The sequence below is a fragment of the Sus scrofa genome, chromosome 16, assembly GCF_054392235.1.
Source record: "Sus scrofa isolate SSC_HxYL_T2T_F1_AM1 chromosome 16, Sscrofa_HxYL_maternal_Yorkshire_Landrace_v2.0, whole genome shotgun sequence".
Lineage (NCBI taxonomy): Eukaryota > Metazoa > Chordata > Mammalia > Artiodactyla > Suidae > Sus > Sus scrofa.
Genome location: NC_139398.1, coordinates 46,188,392 through 46,207,794, shown reverse-complemented (window position 1 = coordinate 46,207,794; position 19,403 = coordinate 46,188,392). Strand labels below are relative to the sequence as shown.

Below are 19,403 nucleotides of genomic sequence, written 5' to 3'. Positions count from 1 at the left end.
GCTAACAATTATGATGAAACCATGGCAGTTTAAAAAATTGGAGGAGGGCTATTGGGGTGCTATAGGATGACATTATGTCTAAAGATCTCAAGAAAATAAATCCTGCGTCAGAATATGGCCATCGCTCCTATGAGTTTCCTTAAAACGGATAAGCTTGAGAGCCATTGCATGGGAAAGCATAGTATCCCTTGACTCAGAACTGGAGCTTGAGCCTTAACCTCAACGCAGAGAAACTGGGTGAGCTGGGTTGGGGCACATGGAGCACTGTCTTTTTCTAAGCTATTTCATTGAAAATACTTCATTCAAAGAACTGCTGTATCATGTCCCCTCGGAGGAATGATGATAGTGATGAGAGTAAGACAGAGGGAGATTTGTTGTATCTTTTTCTGCCTTAACTTTTAATCAGAACATATTTTGCATATTAATTATCTTCATTAACCATGCATGTGTTTCCTACTCACCACTATTGAGTTAAGTAACCCTGGTCCTTTGACCTCCTCCTCCTCCTTCTCCTCCTTCCCTCCTCTCCAGGTCAACTATGAAATAACTGTAGTAGATGAGAGCTACAGTGGGTGAGTAAAGGATCTTGGCATAAGGAATTACTGCATGGAAACACCTCGAGAATTTGGCAAAGGGGGATTTCCCATTACACCCAGAGCTGGCTGTCTAGTCAGACACTGTCCTTATCTCACCTTTTTTCTCTAGGTTTCAATTTGCCCTTCTGTGACACCTCTTCTTTTTCTTTTCTTTTTCAGGGTTGCTTTTGATGTTCATTTTCACTGAGTTGAAATGTTATGGGAGGGAAAGTCCCAGGTGGGGTGGCCCTGTGATGTCACTGGACCCAAGGCAGATCACTCACACTGTCTGCAGTGTTTGTCCTAAAAGATTTACACATGTGAAAATCCTTTCCGCACAGATGCCCGCCAACGGAAGGTTTGCAGCCCTGACCTCTCTCTCAGCAACTTACTTGTAGGAACATGGCCTTGCACAGAGGAACTGAGGTGAGCCCAGTGGGGCTTTAGAGAGAAAACTGGGGTCAGTATGTAGCCAGGTCAAGGGAAAGATGATATGGAAAGAACCTGGTGATAGAGACTAGAAGAAAGGTGGAAGCAGGAAGGGAAAGGAAGAAAAATAAACATGGTAGAAGAAAGAAACAGCCAGTGGAGGATAGGAGGACTTAAAACGAAACACTTGCATTTATATTTGAACATCTCAGATACTGTGATATGTCCCAAATCAAATGTATCTTTTTGCAGGAGAAACAGATCTGTTAAAAGAAATAATCTTATCATTTTGAAAGCTATTCAGTTATTTAAACAAATCAGATCTGTTTCATAAAATAAACTCACAGCAGGCAAAATAGTAAGCATTTCAGAGGGGATGGTCAGATTCATTAATGAGGGAAACACATAAATGCTATGGCCAAGCTAGAACTCAGTAAATCAATTGATTCGGTACTCCTTAATTTTTTTTACTTACAGTGAATTCAAGGAGAAATTGTCACACAGTTCTAAGTGTGATAGAAATACTTTTTCCAAAGGTGAATGATTAACCAAACAAAACACACACACACACACAAACACAGATGTGTACATTCCCCTGCCCCATACCCACTAATCTTTAACTCCCTAGCCTACTCTTTCTCACAAATAAATTCAAGGTGGATAAAAGATTTTCTGTGAAAGAAATGAAATCATTATAAATGCTAGATGAAATGGTAAGTTAAAAACAATGTTAGAGAGAGGAAGGCATAAAGTAAACCACCAATATGTTAGAGTGCATAAAACTTTGATTTTTGTAAGGAAAAAAAACCTCATAGGCAATATCCAAAGACATATGATAAAACCTTTGCCTTCAAATAATATCTTTAATATATGAAGAGCTCTTACAGCTCCATCAAAGAAGATAAGAGTAATAATAAATGAATTTGATGATAAGTAAATCAGAATAAGTACAAATAAAATAATGCTTTAGTTAAAATTCCTCATTAGGGACCTAGCATAAAAATAACATTTTTATAGAATTGGTAAAAAAGAGAAAATTTATTGTCCCCAATTCTGACCACAACACATATGATAATTTTCTTTTTTAAATTATAGTTGATTTACAATGTTGTGCCAATTTCTGCTGTATGGCAAAGTGACCCAGTAATACATATATATGCATTCTTTTTCTCATATTATCTTCCATGATGTTCTATCCCAAGAGACTGAATATAGTTTTTTGTGCTGTGCAGTAGGATCTCATTGACTATCTATTCTTTTTTTTTTTTTTGTCTTTTTTCTAGGGCCACACCCGTGGCATGTGGAAGTTCCCAGGCTAGGGGTCGAATTAGAGCTATAGCTGCAGGCCATAGCCACAGCCACAGCCACAGCAATGTGGGATCCAAGCCACATCTGCGACCTACACCACAGCTCATGGCAACGCTGGATCCTTAATCCACTGAGAGAGGCCAGGGATCGAACCTGAAACCTCATGGTTCCTAGTCGGATTCGTTAACCACTGAGCCACAACAGGAACTCCCGACTGTCTATTCTAAATGTAATACTTGGTATCTACCAACTCAAACTCCCAGTCCACCCCCCTCCCCGCGCAAGCAGGGACAAGTCTGTTCTCAATGTCTATGAGCCTGTTTCTGAAAATCTTGGTGATTATAAGCTAAAAAATAAAGCATGTTTCGCATTTTTGCAAGACTTAGTGTAAGTTTGATGCACTAATGGCAAAAGAACTATATTGATTAAAAAGCCCACCAAGCTGAGAAGAGATAAATCAATAAAACAATAATTTACTAAATTCTTATTGTTGGTTGACAAGTCAGTGGATGGGTCTTAGCAAAAATGTAATAATTGTGCTATTTCTTTCAGATTTTCAACTTTGTAAATCCTATTTTCTTCTACAACTTTCTTAATTCACCTCTACTTCTCTCCAAGGTCCAAAACACAGACTTTCTATTCTCACCAGAATCTCAGATCACTGGCCTTCTTGCAATTTAGCTACGTCCACTAGATTTCTTCTGGACTTATCTAAGCTCTTTTCAATCTGAACAGGATGGTCTTATTAACAAGGCCCAGCTGTCAACCTCAGGTGTCCAGGCCCACTTAACCTTCCACTGTGGAACTGCCCAGCTCTACATCTCCCTTACCCTTTGCTTTCTCAGATTCAAGCTGAAAGAATATGCTGTAGAAAATCATTGGACCCCACAAGCCTAGTCCCCCAGCTCAAGAGTAGAGTGTTGATTGTACTCCAGAAATCCTTCCACTCACCTCTTGTTTGTTCTCTAGATCACTGGCCACAATAGCTTTTCTAGGCTCTCTTCGTCTTTCCCCATTTCCTTCCATCGTTTCACCTTTACTTCAGAAGTTGAAGGTGAACTCACTTTTTATCGATTACTCATCTTTTCTTTCTGGCCAATCAGGAACAGCTCCAGAGAGGGATACCTATATTCATCTCTGCATCTCCCAGGATCTTTAATTATTTCTTTGTATAGCGACTTACATGTCTACATCTTCACTAGCTCATTCCTTTAGTATCCAGCCAGCCAGCCAGCCACCTGCCAGCCAGCCAGCTAGCCATCCCTACATTAATTTATTTACACTTATCTTATTTGTATGCAAGCACACCAACCGGTCTACTCATGAAAGGTATTCACTTGAACATGTTTGATCCTCAGTTTATCATTCCTTTTCTTTCATAATCAGAGTTTCCTCTAATAATCAATTTATTACTTTCATCCTCACAAATTGTTTTCATTTCTTGCCACTAAACATGCTATTGGTGAATCTTGCAGGCTCGTCTCAATCCTCATTCTCTTTGATTTCTTTGCACCTTTTCTTTCTGCTGATCAGCTTTCCCTTGAAGCATCCTCTGCCCTGACTCCTGTCACACTCTCTGTTCTGATGTTTTTTACCCCTTCAATCACTGTTTGTCTCTTTACTGCCACTTCCTCTTCCTGTTCTCCAAATTCTCTTTGTAAGCCTCTTCTATTCTCTTTAGCCTAGCCTTTTCCAAGGTATGTACCACAGAGCAATAATCATAGGTGTACTGATAACACTTGTACTGAGGAAAAAAAGAGTTCTGTTGTCCAGAAGTTTCAAAAACATGTAGGCAACTAAACAATGTTAAATATAGTTCTAGCTTGTAGGACTTCTCAGAACCTATAATTGCTAATGTGTATTGTTGACACCCAAGGGGATATGGGAATATAGTAAGCTCAATGTTTCAAACTTGTCAGACTAAAGAACATTCATTTTTGCAGAGCCTATCCAGGGACCTGGATTCCATAGAACTCATGGTGGGAAACGTGTACATTTTCCAATTTTCCACCTTGACCTCTCTTCATAATATTGCTTCAGCAACTTTTCTTCTACTACTCTCATCTAGCTTCCTTTCTCTTAAGAGAGAATAGATTGTTTTCTACTCACCTTTTCAATGCCATCAGAACACTTATCTTATTATTCAAGTCCTATAGGAAATGCTGCCTTCTCCATGAAGTGTTTTCCTAATCATTCCAGGCAGAGGTCCTTTTTGCCTCTTCTCAAAGCAAGAGGAACCCTTATAAGTAATAGTTAACATTTTGGTAGATGTTTATTGTGGTATTTATTATATTCATCTCTGAGATTGTTAACTTCTTGAGGACTGTGCTTATGCACTTTGTACTAGCAAGGAATGCTTTCAGCTGCAAATAACAGAAAACCTAACCTAGGGGAACCTAAACAACAAGGAAATTCACTTTGTTATATAACAAGAAGCTCAGGGGTAGGGCACCAGGGCTGATGAATCTAGTGGCTCAGTGTTACTGTCAAGACTCAGGTGTGCATCCACAGTCCTCATGTTTACCAGCCTCAGGGTCCCAGGTGTCACATCTGGCTATGACAAGGTTAAAGTGAAGGATAAATTATGCAGCTCTTCCTATAGATGTATTTTATGATCTCACATCTTTTCCAGAAGCATGATGGCACCTTTCCCTTCCCACATCTAGTTGGACAAAACAAGAATACATGCCTTCTTGAAATCAGTCACTGGATTTCCCATTGGCTTGGCTTAGACACATCTGCCAAGCTGGGGTTTGATGAGGAATAGAAACGTGAACAATATAGGGGTTCTGTTAGCAAGATGTGAATGGACAGAAGTAGATTTATATCCTGTTTTGCTCCCCACAGAGTATGCTGCACATTCTGTGGATTTACTAAGTGAGAAAAAGGATGGACAGAGTGTTGGGCCAAATAACGTGTTTAGTCAAGATTTTAGAACTTGTTACCTTCCCTGAATTTTTAGGAGGAAGCATCAACAATTATACTATAAGGAGAAATATTTATAGATGAATATTTATAGTTGCCAATTCTGTGTTTGAAATTTGAAAGCCACCCCCTCCCACCCTGTACTCTTCACATCGGTAATATCAGGAGCTAGGAATGTAAGAGAGCCATTTCAGCAAATGTCTCCAAGGGAGTTCACAATGATAGAGTCAAAATACAGAAAATAAATTTTAAATTAAGATTTTCATTGTCTTCATCAACAAAATTATAACATTGGGGAGCTTCTTTTTTCTTTTCCCTCATATCAAGATAGCAACCGTATTTAATTATAAGTGATTTGATGCCAATAGTTGAATCAGTCTGTCTTTTTAGTATTTCCTCCAGACATTCTTTGAACATGTGTCAACAGGAAAGAACATGTTTCAAAATCCACTTCTGCCCATTTCTTCCTTAATAAACAAAATGAAGTTTGAAAATATGTCTTTTAGTTCTCTTACTATGCTTTCTAAAATTTGCCCCAAACCTGAATGATCATAACTGGTCAACACCATATTCTGAAGCAAGTAAAATTGACAGTGGGGACCTTTAATCTCCACTCTCAGTATTCTTACTTCTCTCAATAGTCCTCATCTGCAAGGACTTCTTGTCAGCAGACACCCGTCCACTTCTCATAGCTAGGGAATATTTTAAGGTGTTACTACTTTACAGTGTATTCTCATTTTATTTATTGTTTCTTAAATAAAAACCCTCTAAAGATTCAGAAGAAGCATCTCTAAAATGATGAAGTATCAGGTATAGTTTCAAGGATGGAGATAGTTTGGGTAGAGAATATTCCTTGTTCTGATTAAGTCTCATCTCACAGGCATCACCTATTCTGAGTATGTAAGAGGCTGGCTCTAGGAATGACATTTTTTAACTGAATAACAAAACATGCTTTATTGAGCACATATGAAATATTTCCAAAGCAGGACATGTTTCGTACCATAAAGGAAGCCTGAATCAATTTCAAAGGAGTAATAATATAACATAGACTATTATTCTCTAACAACATACAACATAATTCGTAATTAAAAGTAAAAATCAAAAGACTTTTTTTGGGCTTATTGTTGGGTTATTGATAAGCTAGAAGTTCCTGAACTGATGCTTCCAGGGACAGTTTCCAGTTTAAAACTGTCATACTGTAAGTGCTAAAGCAAATGTATTTCTGCCCAGTGTATGTGTGTAGGTTGTGTGGGAGGTGGCTAGAGAAATATTTAAAAGTTCAATTAGAGAGTGCTCTCCTCATTTAAAAAGCTCTCTGAAGAAGCGAAGAACACAAAGAGTGAGGGATCTGGGAACACCGTGGGCTCCTGGTTCACAGACGGCACCTAAACCTGCACAGGAGGCACTCCCAGCTACTGTGTACTAGAACATGGGAAGGCGGGCAGTGCGGTAGCATGGTATTAGTAAAGAAGGTCCTTCTCTGAGTGACACTTCCCTTGTGTTACTAACTGCCAGGCACCTGCTGTAATAAGAACAAAGTCTCCTGCTCTCAGAGGTCTTAGGATCCAAGCCAGCAGGTTGCAGCCCCAGCTGACAGCATGCAAAGAGACCGACCCAAACCAAAGCCAAAGATGCTTGTTGTGAGAGCCAAATCAAAGTGCTCAAGGTGCTTTATACAATGAGGAGGATTTTAGTAATTCATAGTTCAGGGAAGAAGGAAAACTCTCCTAGCAGACCTGTCAGCTTTCCATCCCAGACATCTAAAATACTCTTCCTTGTTCATTCTTCCGGCTTTTATTCTCACAAGGCTGTTTTGTGAAAGTGTCAGAAGAGATCCGGGGTGAGAAGAGATGGGTGATGAGAAAGGTTGTGTGCATCCAAATTGCCAATCCTCTTAGGGAAAAGGGTCAGAAAAATTGATGTAAAATCTCTGAGTCAAAAACCAATAAGTGGTAAACCTATATTTTATTTAAAAAATAGTTTTCTGGGGGAAATTGCTGCATTCTCAAGTTTTAAAGTAGTAATAATAACCATTGGCCACAATTGGCATCTTGAACTATGTTTTAAACTTATTAAATAAAGGTTATTCTTCTGATGGGAAAACAAGGAATAAAAGAGGCAGCCAGCATTTTGCCAAGTGTGTCAGAGTGAAGCCAAGACTCCATAGCAATTTAGCAATGAAGGATTAGTCCCTGCTGAAATTCACTTTATGGACCATGAATCGAGTCCTGGACACAAAACAAGATCAACATGGAACATACACAGAAGGATCATCAGAATGTGGACAATGAAAGTAAGAGACGAGCCTGTTCAGGCAAGTCTTCCACAGGGTGACTCTGCCTTTTCCAGTTCCTTAGTGACCACAAAGTTTATACCTGAACCCTCACCAGTAATACTATCTTAGTGTTTATACATGTTTTTATATATGTGCTTTTAAAGGTAGCTGTTTAGTAAACAATATAATTAGATAGATCCTTTTGTAGTCTAAAATCTTGAGGTAAAGAAATAGCCCAGATAGTGTTACTAACTCGTAGGGTGGAGCAAAACCCACCTGCGTTGGAAGTCATAATTCCAGTGCCCACAATGTATGTCTTTCCGGATGTTGTTTCGACAAAGTGTCTGCTTGGGCTACAAGTGTTAGAATCACAGGATGTTACCGCTGAAAGATACCTGTTTCAATCAGATCCTGTCAGGAAATAGATTCTGACTCGGGTGATTTAAATGAAGAGATGTTAGTGAAGGGACTAATCTCAGAGGTGTGGGCAGGGTGGAGGGACAAGAGACCCCCAGGGACATGCAACAGCAGGTGGCTGTTGCTGCCCCTGAAAGCCCAGCAAGAGCTGAGCCATGGAGACAGGGCCACCAGGAGCTGTGAGCCTGGAGGACACACCCCTGCCATAAATGCCGGCCAAAGCAGGCAGGAGTAGGGAAGAAATGTCACGGCCCCTCTCTCCTCCTCTGATCCCCTGTAGTTGCTTCCCCTAAGCCATACCCAACCGGAAGGCAAAAGGCAAGGGAACCTGGGTGATGCAGTCTGCAGAGGGCATAGAGTCGGGCAGGAAAGGGCAGAGATTGGCTTTGGGTGGGAGGGGCGAGTGGCAAAAAAACCCACACAGTACTTTGGAAATCGGTCCTCTGTGCTCGGACAGGAAACTCCAAATTCTTTATTTAGCCAGAGACAGGGTGGCAGTATGGGCAGCAGATTTATGACTATAGTTTACACCTGCGAAGAGTTCACTTTTTAAAGGCGAGCAGGCTGGCATGCCCAGAACAGAAGTGGCCTCTCTGTGGCAGCCAGTCCTGGTCAGTGTCTGGTGGTGCCAAGAGAGGGTCTGGTTCCTCCCCAACAATGAACACTTAGAGGATTCTACAGCTAGCTTGTGGCATTCTAGAGCTGGAAGACTCAGCCAACAGCCCTCATCATGCCAGGAAAGACCACTCTCTCCCCAGGCATGAATGCTTACAGGGCTGGGGCTAAGGTACTGATGTGTCATGTCACTCTTGTGTCCCGTCTCTGATCACACCAGGTAAGGGAGCCGGTGCTTCCCAATCATGCCACCTAAAGTCTAGCTCTGTCTGGCTTTTGGTGCATTACTCTAGGATGGGTCATGGGGAAATTGATCCCATCTCCCCAGCACACTCTGTTCTGTCAAATTCTGGTATATATGTATGGCTTTGCCAGTTGCCCTAGTTTACAAGAACCTCAGACAAGAATCGACAGAGTAGTGTGGGTGGCAGCAAGGCTCCCACAGCAGACTTAGAGAGTCCCCTGGTTCCCCACTCCTCCAGCCGAATCTCCTTTAATCAACTGCATGTCCACTCAGGAGGCCAGGATGATTGGGCAGTACTCACCCACGTTGCTTTGCCAAGTGAGATACTCTGTGGGCTGCATCTTGAATGTCATGTCTAGCAAGGATGATGTTCCTGTGACCCTTCACCTGTGGCTGGTGGGCAGATGTTGTATGTAATGGGACAAAGAATTCAACAGGAAAAACAAAATAGATGTGTTCATTACAAAACACTTACATAAAGGCCCTCGAATAAATTAGTAAGTTATTTGCGGTGCACTGCAAGTTGCTCAATTATGTCTGTATTTATTTATGATCCCTTTGCAGGTTGTTCAATTATGTCTTTAATCCCTCACCATAAGTGAGGGAAGTATGGTTTCAACTTCCATTCATTTCGTTTGAGGAAGGGTATTGTGAGAAATTGGCTTTTTATTGTTCCCCTGAAGCCCACTTTGCTGGGGATCCAAGTGGCTATAGCAACAAAATCTCCTGTTGACTCTTCCTCTAGACTCAATCCCTGAAAATTAGTTGGAACAGATTATAGTGAGCCCTGTGAAATGCGTCTTTGGTTTTAGAGGGGCAGTGAGCTGGAAGGCTCATCCGTTCTTTGATCCTCCGTGACTTCTCTGATCCTGTGAGTCTGTGTGACTCATACCCGGTCTTGTTGTTTCACTGCCTTGGAAACTGTTGGACTGTTATAAATAAGGCCCACACCTGGCTGTCTTGACCTTCAGACTTCAGAGCCCCCCAAAGCCCTGGACCAGTGCTGAGGGCTCTTTCCACATGCACGAGACCGTATCTATAAAAATAAACCACTTTAACAATTTGGGTTTAAATCGACTTTCCGTTGTATGAATCAAGCTGCATCCATACCCCTTCCCCCAATAATTAAATGGCATCAAAGGGTTTAGTGGGTGGAGACACAGCCTGAGCTTCTGCCACTTCCTGGGGATCTTCTCTATTCCTTCTTTCTTCCACAGTATGCATCCATTTGGGTGCTTGAGGAGACCTGGAGTCATGGGGTCATTGAGAGCGGGGGCAGGAGGGGGTGTCTGGTATAGGCCCAGCCCAAGGCCATGTTGGTATCAACATATTTTGAGAGCTCACTACTTACCAGGTGCTGGCTGGGTGAGTCAGCTTAACCCTAGGAAGTAGATTTTCTCATGTGTGTTCGCACCTGAGGAAATCAAAGCTTAGAAATTTAAATGTTGTGTTCAGTTTGTAGTGTTAAAAAGTTGTGTACTTGGGATCCAAATTCAAGTGATCTGACCCCAAATCATAGGTTTTTAAGCCACTGCTGTAAATGGTGAAATAAATCTGCTGCTTCTACCTCACTTCGATTCCTAATAGCAGAGCTAGGGGGCCTGAGAGTGGGTAGGCTTGGAGCAGGAAGGGATGGTGGGGGCGCAAGGCACAGGACAGAGGAGAAAGTGATTTGATAAACTCTTTCCAGTAAGGAGCTCATAGTGTAAGGCTGGAGCTGTTTTTCCAATTTAGAAGAGGGGGAGGGAGTGGGATGGACTGGGAGTGTGGGGTTAATAGATGCAAACTCTTGCATTTGGAGTGAGGATCAATGAGATCCTGCTGTATAGCACAGGGAACTAGTCACTTGTGATGGAACATGATGGAGGATAATGTGAGAAAAAGAAAGTATATATAGTGTGTGTGACTGGGTCACTTTGCTATACAATAGAAAATTGACAGAATACTGTAAACCAACTATAATGGAAAAAATAAAATTCAATAAAAGAAGAAGAAGAAGGAGTTCCCATTGTGGTTCAGCAGAAGCAAATCTGACTAGGAACCATGAGGTTGTGGGTTCGATCCCTGGCCTCGCTCAGTGGGTTAAGGATCCAGCGTTGCTGTAAGCTGTGGTGTAGGTCGCAGACACGGCTCAGATCCTGCTTTGCTGTGCGAAAGTGGGGGTTGGGGACAGCTGTCTAATTCACTGGTACTTGAGGGTTGGGGTTTGTGAGTCTGTCCCTGAAGTTTGCTTATTGCTTTATAGAGGCTGTGCAGTTTCTGGAGCCCCCAGGTGGCTCTGCAGGATCCGAGGGAAGCGTTGCGGGGATCACCACGACTTCGAGGACTGTAAGATGGTTCCTGCTCACTGCTCATAGGAACCAGAGGGCCCTCTGCACATCGGGAGTGCAGAAATGCCAGGTTGGGGGAGGGATTCATCCTGGCCTGGAGGAGCTCACACAACCCCTGACAGTCCAGCCTTGAGGGGGGAGTGTTTTCATGGATGGAGGAAAGAGGGGAGCAGGCTCAGGCCAAGGCCACATTTGTTATTGACTGTGGACACATTTACCAACCATCTGTGGACACATGACCAACATCATATTTGTTTTCTGAGAAGAGAAATATTTAGTAACTTACATTTAAGTACTAGTATTGTATAATTACTCCAGGTAAAGACGTAAAACAAAAGTCTGAAAAAATATTTAGTTAAAAGTAAATTATAAAATTCCAAGTTATTAAATGTTTCTTCATTCTAGTTTCTTTGGCAGTTGAATAAACAACTTACCTGGAACCACTTCTCAAATCAGACTTCCTCTGGCTCTAAGCACTGGTATATTTAGGGCTTGAGAGGCTTTCTGGGGTCATGTTTTTGCTTCAGCCTGTTTCTCCTCTTTTTAGTTATGAAAGGTCTTTGATTACCTGTTTATTCTAATTGCCCTGGCAGTGGGATGGTATGTGGAAGGAAGCATCCCTTTGCATTTTGAAGTCTTGGACTCTCCTAGTTGAATGTGAAGCTCTCTCATCTGTGTCTGCCCCTCGAAGGAGAAGCAACTCTTCTGCAGCAGGCTTGTGTGGCTTTGCAGTTGCAGGTGAACAGTTTTGAAGGCTCACCATGTAGGATTGTTAGAGTGAATCCCTCACAGTTTTTGTTGCTGCTGCTGTTTTGTTGCCTCTGTGGGGTGTGTGCATGCGCGTGCGTGCACATGTGTGTGTGTTAACCAACTAGGAAGAGGTTATAACGCCAGGCGTGCCACACAGGTTAGCCCTTTTGCAAACAGCTTAAGTGGTTTCCATTCAGGTCCCTTCCGTAGTGCCTGTCAGACATTCCCTGAGAAGATCAGATACCCTACATTTTCTTGTTTTCAGTATAAGCTCTTATCTGGATGTGGGGTGCTTCAAAGGCGATCCATTCATGGCCTTATTTGAAGTTCCATTATTTTAAGTTTGTAAAATGAAGGCATTCATGCTAAAAAAATCAGTGTGGGTCAGTGGTCATCGAATCATCCATCCATTTGATACTTTTGATCCTTCCTAGACGTGACCACACGAAGGCTGAAAATTTGATTTGCCATCTTGAACACTTTGAATACAGAAAGCACAAAGTACATCGTATTCCTTTCATTCTTGGAGACATTGTTTGGTGTTTTATTCAGTGAGTACTTCCTAAATATATTTACAAAGGAGCCAGGCTCAGCATGTTGTCTGGAAGTGGTGGTGTATACACAGCCTCATGATCCACTGTTAGAAGTGTAGGCTGGGTGTATGTGCATGTGCACGTTTGTGTGTGTGTCTGCACTTTGGAACCGAGAGTGGGTATTAAATGGGGGCTTTTCAGCACATCTAGCTCACCCTAAAATACCTGATCAGGTTAGGATGATGTTTTTCAGGCAGCTAGCAAGAGTGGAGTCTTCAATTTCATCATATAAAGTTCTAGCAGTAGATTGAAGACTGGGAAAACAATTCATTCTGCTGCTAAGTAAACTGTTGATGGTGGATCAGTAAAAATAAAAGCAGGTCTATTTGTTTAGGCAACTACTGGATTTCATTGAACGTAAAATGTTATCAGTATATTCTATGCCATTATGTTATATATAATTAAGAAAGAAAAATATTCTTCCAATTAAACTCTGACATATGCTTTTGTATCACCAGATTTTTTCTTTATTCTTATTGAAAGTTCTCTTTTAGGCTTCTTTGGACACACGTTTCCATCATTTAGAACTTTTGAAAATTCATCTGAAGGAAAATATAAATTCAGTAAATTGGTTAGAATATTCCTGAATGACTCCACATTCATATCTGGTCCTTCCGAATCACAGGTCAATGTTATATCTTTTTGATAGATTATAGGCCCCTGAGCCACAGAGATCATCAGTAATGCAGCATTTCTTAAAAACTAGCTCCACTATTTGCCTTTGAGATTCTCTTTCAAGTGACTGGCACTCATTCTGGCAGTTCTTATGTGAATACGTAAGCAATGCTAATTACATCACGATGGCCTATCTCAGCTTAATGTGTGAAGATGTATGTTTTAGAATCAGTAAAATATGCTAAAAAATTTGAAGTGCATAATATAGTTAAAAATTCTAGGTCAATCCCTCAAACAGACTTTTTCCATCAGAAATCTCCAGAGTAAACATTATATACTAATTCTGCTAATATGCAGAGATGTGACTGGGAGAAACCATCAGTTTAGAAGTTTCTCAATATTTGTGTTTGTCAGAATCAAGTGACTTCTTTGTTAAAAATGTTGATTTTTGGGGCCCATGCTGGACCCATCAAATTGGAATCTCTGGCTGTGGCATTTTGACAAGCCTGAGGCGGGTGGTCTGGGGGGCAGTGCTTTGATGCACGCTGCTCTGAGCCCTGTCCCAGGCATCCTCAGGGTACATTATGCTCTCAGATTATAGGCTTGGAAACTTCATGAACCCCATGGCAGCCAAGAGAAAGCAAGACACTTAAAAAAAAAAAAAAGAAGGTCACAATGTGGGCTTTCATGGAGAACATCCCAGGAAGAAGGGAGCCAAGATATTTCAACACCAGACTAGAGAATGAGTCTGAGATTGCCAGTTCCTTAAAAAAAATCTAATAAGAGGCTTGGAAGTTATGCTTCTTGTTTCTCCTCTTCTGGTGCTTACCTTTAATTTGTTTTAAAACATTCAATCATTTATTCAACCCACATGTCATGTAAAGGCTGAGGCTCTTCGTCACTAGACAAACTCTGATGAGTCTGGTGAGGGTGGTCCTGATTAATATTTTATTACATTATAAAAGAGGTCAGTTTAAGGTTAGGCAAAGGAAGTGCCATGTTATTAGAGAAGCAAAATAGCAGAATCATTTCCTATGATTCTTGTATTAATCAGGAATCCTAGTCTTTCCAAAATTCCTAGTGAAAATTCCAAGTGTCTTAGCAATAACTTCTAACATGACTTTTTAAACCTATGTTCTCTTATGTCAGATAGTTCTAATGTCCAAATGACTTAAATGCCTAAGTTAATTCTTTAGTCATTTAGGAAACTAGTAATTAAAAAAAAACTCTTTTGGCTTACACTAGCAGTCTGTGGGCTGTTTAGTCATCCCACTCCGGATGAAGCAAGGCTGCAAGGAGAGGGGCTGGCATCTTTCTAAGCCAGAATGTGGATGTTCAGACATCATTTCTGTGGATGAAGTGAATGAGAAATTGCACCACCTCAAAGAAGATGAGAGGAATGAAGGAATGGGGAGGCTGGAGATAAACAGCCCTAGGCTTATTTTCTTTTGTGGTCTATAATGTGTTTTTAGAATAAATAAGTATGTTTCATACCTGTAGGATAACTTAGAATTGACAGTATGTTTTCATATCTAAATATCTTGATCTTTGCAAAACCTCTCTCTTTCTTTTTTTTTTTTTAAATTTTAGGGGCTCACCTGCATCATATGGAAGTTCCCAGGCTAGGGGGTTAGAATGGGAGCTGCAATTGCCTGCCTATGCCACAGCCATGGCAACTTGGGATCCGAGCCACATCTGTGACTTACACCACAGCTCATGGTAATGCTGTATCCTTAACCCACTGAGTGAGGCCAGGGATCGAACCTGCATCCTCACAGATACTAGTTGGGTTTGTTTCTGCTGAGCCATAACAGGAACTCCACAACATCTCTTTAAGAAAGAGACGGCAGTGTTTCTATCCCTTATATTTTGCTGAAAGAAAATGATATCATGTTCCTCCTGAAGGCTGGTTGGTGTCTTGCACCAAAACTGATAGTTGAGCTGGACTCAAACTCAGTTCTCCTGGTTCTAAATTCAGAGCTACTTCCAGTATTCACACTATGTCCCATTGGTTTCCGGGCATTGCTTGGTGTTTATGGATGTGGTTCATATTTGGAGGAAGAAGGATACTGTATGGCATATTGCAGATGGGTTCATGGACTTGAAACCCTGATTTGAGAAAGAGCTAGGTGTTAGCAAAACTTGCCTGACCCCTCACATTAGTACCTGCCAGGATTGGGGGCAAAGAGGAGATGTGGGTAGCTGCTCCTCACAGATCCCCAGGTCTAGACTTTCTCACTCTAAAAGAATGCCTGCCAGTGTGAACCAACAGTAGAAGTTTCTGGATTTAGCCAGGATTAGAAAAACAGCCTGATTCTGTGACTGCTTCCTCAGGGGAATCAACTATGGATGTGGTGTTAAAGTTATTTGAGGGGTGTCCAGAGGTTTGGGGTCGAGGTTTGTCATAGATGCCCTGGGTGTCCTTCCCTTATCTTCTCAAGCTGCCCCCCACACACTGTTCTTGCAGAGCTGTTTGCCCTGAGCCTCCATTCTTGTCCCCCACCTACCTAGCCCTGACATGCTCATTAAGACAAATTAGAGCACCCTCTGCAGGCAAGAAGCCAAATTTTAAAAGTGCACTTCTCTTTACTCTTCTGAGCAGTTGTAGTTTTTGAAAATTGCCTGTAACCTCATATCCCTCTTTACTATTGAAATTGCCTTTTTTAAGAATTAAAACTTAGAGAACTGAAGAGATATTTGGGGGAAAATATTTTCTCCAAGACATAGGTCATTTTTAAAGAATGAAGCAAACCTTTAGAAATTTAGACTCTTCATAGTCAGAGTCATGATGCCCCTTTTGGTCTTCCCAACTCATTATTGAGGTAGAGAGAAGAGCTGAGGTATCTGAGGTGACTTGCCTAAGATCATGTAGTTTGGTAGTGGCAGAGCTGTTTCTGGAACTCCTGCAAGCTGTTCCCAGGGCCTGTGTCAGCCGACCTGTGACTGCATTAAAAGTTTGGCAGATATGTTTCATCAGGGTCTCTCGGCCATAAGGAGCTCCACAGACTTCTTCTCAGGGTGGATGTGGTGCTGCCAGAGCCAAAGCTAGACGGCCAAGAGGCTAAGAGGTCATGCAGGAGCTGACATGATGGGACCAGTGTCCTTGCTCAGACTCCATTCTGTCCTCAGCTGCTTCTGCATTCCTGAAACCTCTACCTCACTCCAACCCATCCAAGAACCTGCACCTCACTTCGCTTCCCCAGGGAATACATTGATGCCCGTTTTAACTTACTACTCTCTGAAAATAGCTCTGGGAAACAGCTGATTGTTTACATATTTATAAAGTATTCAGCTCTTATTATATGCTAACAAAATTACAGTTAGCTGGTGCCAAAGCCGGAAGATTTGGTACTGAAAACAAAAACAAGAACTAAACAGACAACAGTCTCAGACACCTAAATTTCTCTACTTGCCCCTTGGAAGTCTTTGCATTTTGTAATTCAGTTTAAATCAAACCTATCCGGTAAAGGAGTCTGTGAGGAAGGCACAATAAGCATGGTACAATTTGCATTGACCATGAGGGTTTGGAAACTTCTCAGAGCCTTTCTCACTTTACTCATCCAGAAAAGATGCCTACCATTTGGTTACGAGCAATTACAGCATACAAAAGCAAGCACAAAATACCAGTGTCCATTACCAGGCTTATTTAAGGTAAAAAGTCACAATGGTATTTTAAATGCATAAAGTATACTGGGTTGAATAGTTATGTGGTTTTTATTGTGTCTCTGGCCCCCATACAGTCCTTTAGATTCCAAGATGGTCCCACTATAGATTGAACTTGTGTTTTCAGAGTTGTGAAAGCTTATGTGATTCCCCTTGGCCTAACTGACAAGTGATACACAGAACAAGATTAGAGATTTGCCAGTCCCAGCAAAGCAAGCCCACCAACATGGACCTCATGCCCTCATCATCAACCCCTTTGCCTTTTCCTCATTTATTTTTTTTTTTTTTCAGATTAAACCTGGCTCCTTGTTTACTCATGCTCTGATTTCCTAACTCTGTGGTCACTGCTAGCTTTCCTCATAAGATTGGTTGATCTGAGCTCAAGGACGGGAAAGACAGAAATACAGTGAGACATAAATCCCTCAGGGACTGTGCTGGGATGAACAGTTTTTGTTGGGTCTTGGAAGGAATTGAAGGATCTCCAAAAATGAGCTGTTAGGTACTATGTATTGGGATAGTTCCACCACTTAGGAGCTCTGTTGAGCATATTTCCTTCACTCTTCTGAGTATTGTGTTTTGATTTACTACTACTGAGGATTTGGTATTCTCAACTGATACCTTCTCTCTGTGTCATTGTCATCTACTGAAGGTATTACCAATTTTTAGCAATGTAGGTGGTTGCCCATGAGCTCCTCTTTCCTTCTTCCTCCCCACACTTGTGATTTTAACATTCAAAGACGTTCATTGTTGCTTCCTTATAATTTCTATAAAAAGCAGGTTTTTACCTTATTTCTTTTCTGTATTCACTGCCAATTCTATGATGACTAGAATTGAATTTAAAATGAAAAATAGCCATCATTTATTGAATGCATATTAACTGATTGACACTTCCCATCCCTTATCAGTCTTAGCAATAATCCTATTAAGAAGGTATAATTAGCCTCATTGTACAAAATGAGGAAATGAAGTCTTAGAGACATTAAACTAAGTTCCCTTAGGGAGTAAGTGACAGCAAAGATTTGGATCTAGCTCTGACAGAATCCAAAGTTTATAGCGAGACCAAACTAGTGTGCAGACTGGATCCAGTTCATAGGAAATGAAGGCAATATAATATTTTCTAATTTGAATAATATACTGGCCAACATTTAAAAATTAGGGAATTGCATTAAAAAGTCTGGGCTTTAGGGAGTTCCTTGGTGGCTCAGCAGGTTAGGGATCCAGTGTGGTCACTGCTGTGGTTTGGGTTCAGTCCCTGGCCTGGGAACTTCTGCATGCGGATGCGGATGCAGAACCCAACTTCTGGTGTGGTCAAAAAAAAATTCTCTTCTCTTTAAAATAAATTAGAAGATTGGGCACAATGGAATCCTGTTCCTGCATGGCAGCAGTAGCCGGCCATAAAGAGTAGCTGCTTCCCTTAGTGGAGGCGTGCACTCTCAAGTGGACAAATCCCCCTCCCTCCCATTGCATGACAGCTGGTGCAGCTTACCACCTCACTCACTGGGGTCACCTTGGGGGCACCTGCAAGCATTTGGTTTTATAATCTTTATTCTAGTCTCTGGAGATAGTCTGTCTTAGGGTTGGAGTGCTGGTTTTATCATTTACTGCGTGACCTGGGACAAATTACTTAATCTCTCTAGGCCCCAGGTTTTCTCATCTCTAACATGGGAGTAAGAATAGTACCTAGCTCTTGAGGTTGTTTTGAAAATTAAATATGGTAACCCATATAAAGTGCCTTGCATGGTGTCTGGCACATCATAATCTTTCTATAATAATAAGGTGTTATTATTAACTAAGATTCCAATTAACCACTCTCCTCAGAAAGTGGGGTTCATCAAAATTTGAATAAGAAAGCTTTCCCAGGCTCAGCCTATATTGTGAATTCAGTCATCAAAACCATTGGCCATGGAAGCATGATTATGTTGTAATAGGCAATAGAGTGTGTGGCTTTAATGATTAGACTGACAAGGTTCAAGTTCAACCTCTTACATTATGGGGATCTTGGGCAAATGACTCAACCTCTTTCTGATTCAGTCTCCTTATTCATAAAATGGGCATGAGAATAGTACCTACTTCATAAGGCTGTGGTGAGGAACAAGTGAGTTACTATATATAAAATGCTTCAGAACAGTGCTTGGTACATACTCAATGGATATTACCCACCATTGAAAACAATTATTCAGATTATGCCATTTTCTAAGTATGTGTTTCCTTCTGGGGGAATGAAGATAGAATATTTAAAATTGGATTGTTGGTAATTTGGAAGTTAAGACTCTTGCCTTCATTTCCCACCACCTTAATGGCCTGCAGTCTGGATTCTGTTCCCACCATCCTCCTAAAATTGTACTTTCGAAGGCTGATCATCATCAAGTGACATCCAATGGCCTCAGCCTCATCTTCTAGAGGGGACAAGAGATTGCCTTGAAAACTGTCAATTCCCAAAAAAAAAAAAAAAAAAAAAAAAAAAAAGGAGGCTGAGGCTGAGAGAAGTCCTGTGGCTTGCCCATAGCTAACTTGTGATCGACCAAGAGTTAACTCCTCAGAGTTCTGTTGTGGCTTAGTGTGTTGGTAATGAATCTGACTAGTATCTATGAGGGCTCAGATTCCATCCCTGACCTTGCTCAGTCCAGCATTACTGTGGTGTAGGTTGCAGATGTGGCTTGGATC

At 41.3% G+C, this 19,403-nt stretch overlaps 1 protein-coding gene across 2 annotated transcripts in view; it reads right to left on the bottom strand.

Annotated features, from left to right (window-relative positions):
* The window catches only part of GZMK (granzyme K), a 113,681-nt gene that overhangs the window by 12,390 nt on the left and 81,888 nt on the right, over window positions 1–19,403 (bottom strand). Inside the window, exons 5-6 of one of the 2 annotated variants that reach the window (XM_085001528.1) lie at window positions 9,090–9,181; window positions 7,789–7,907 (exon numbers count right to left, since the gene is read on the bottom strand). The exons of the other annotated variant lie outside the window; for it this stretch is intronic. Of the exons in view, the coding sequence (XP_084857654.1) occupies window positions 7,789–7,907; window positions 9,090–9,181 (211 nt within the window). The remainder of the gene's footprint in view (window positions 1–7,788; window positions 7,908–9,089; window positions 9,182–19,403) is intronic. 2 annotated transcript variants of the gene reach the window in all.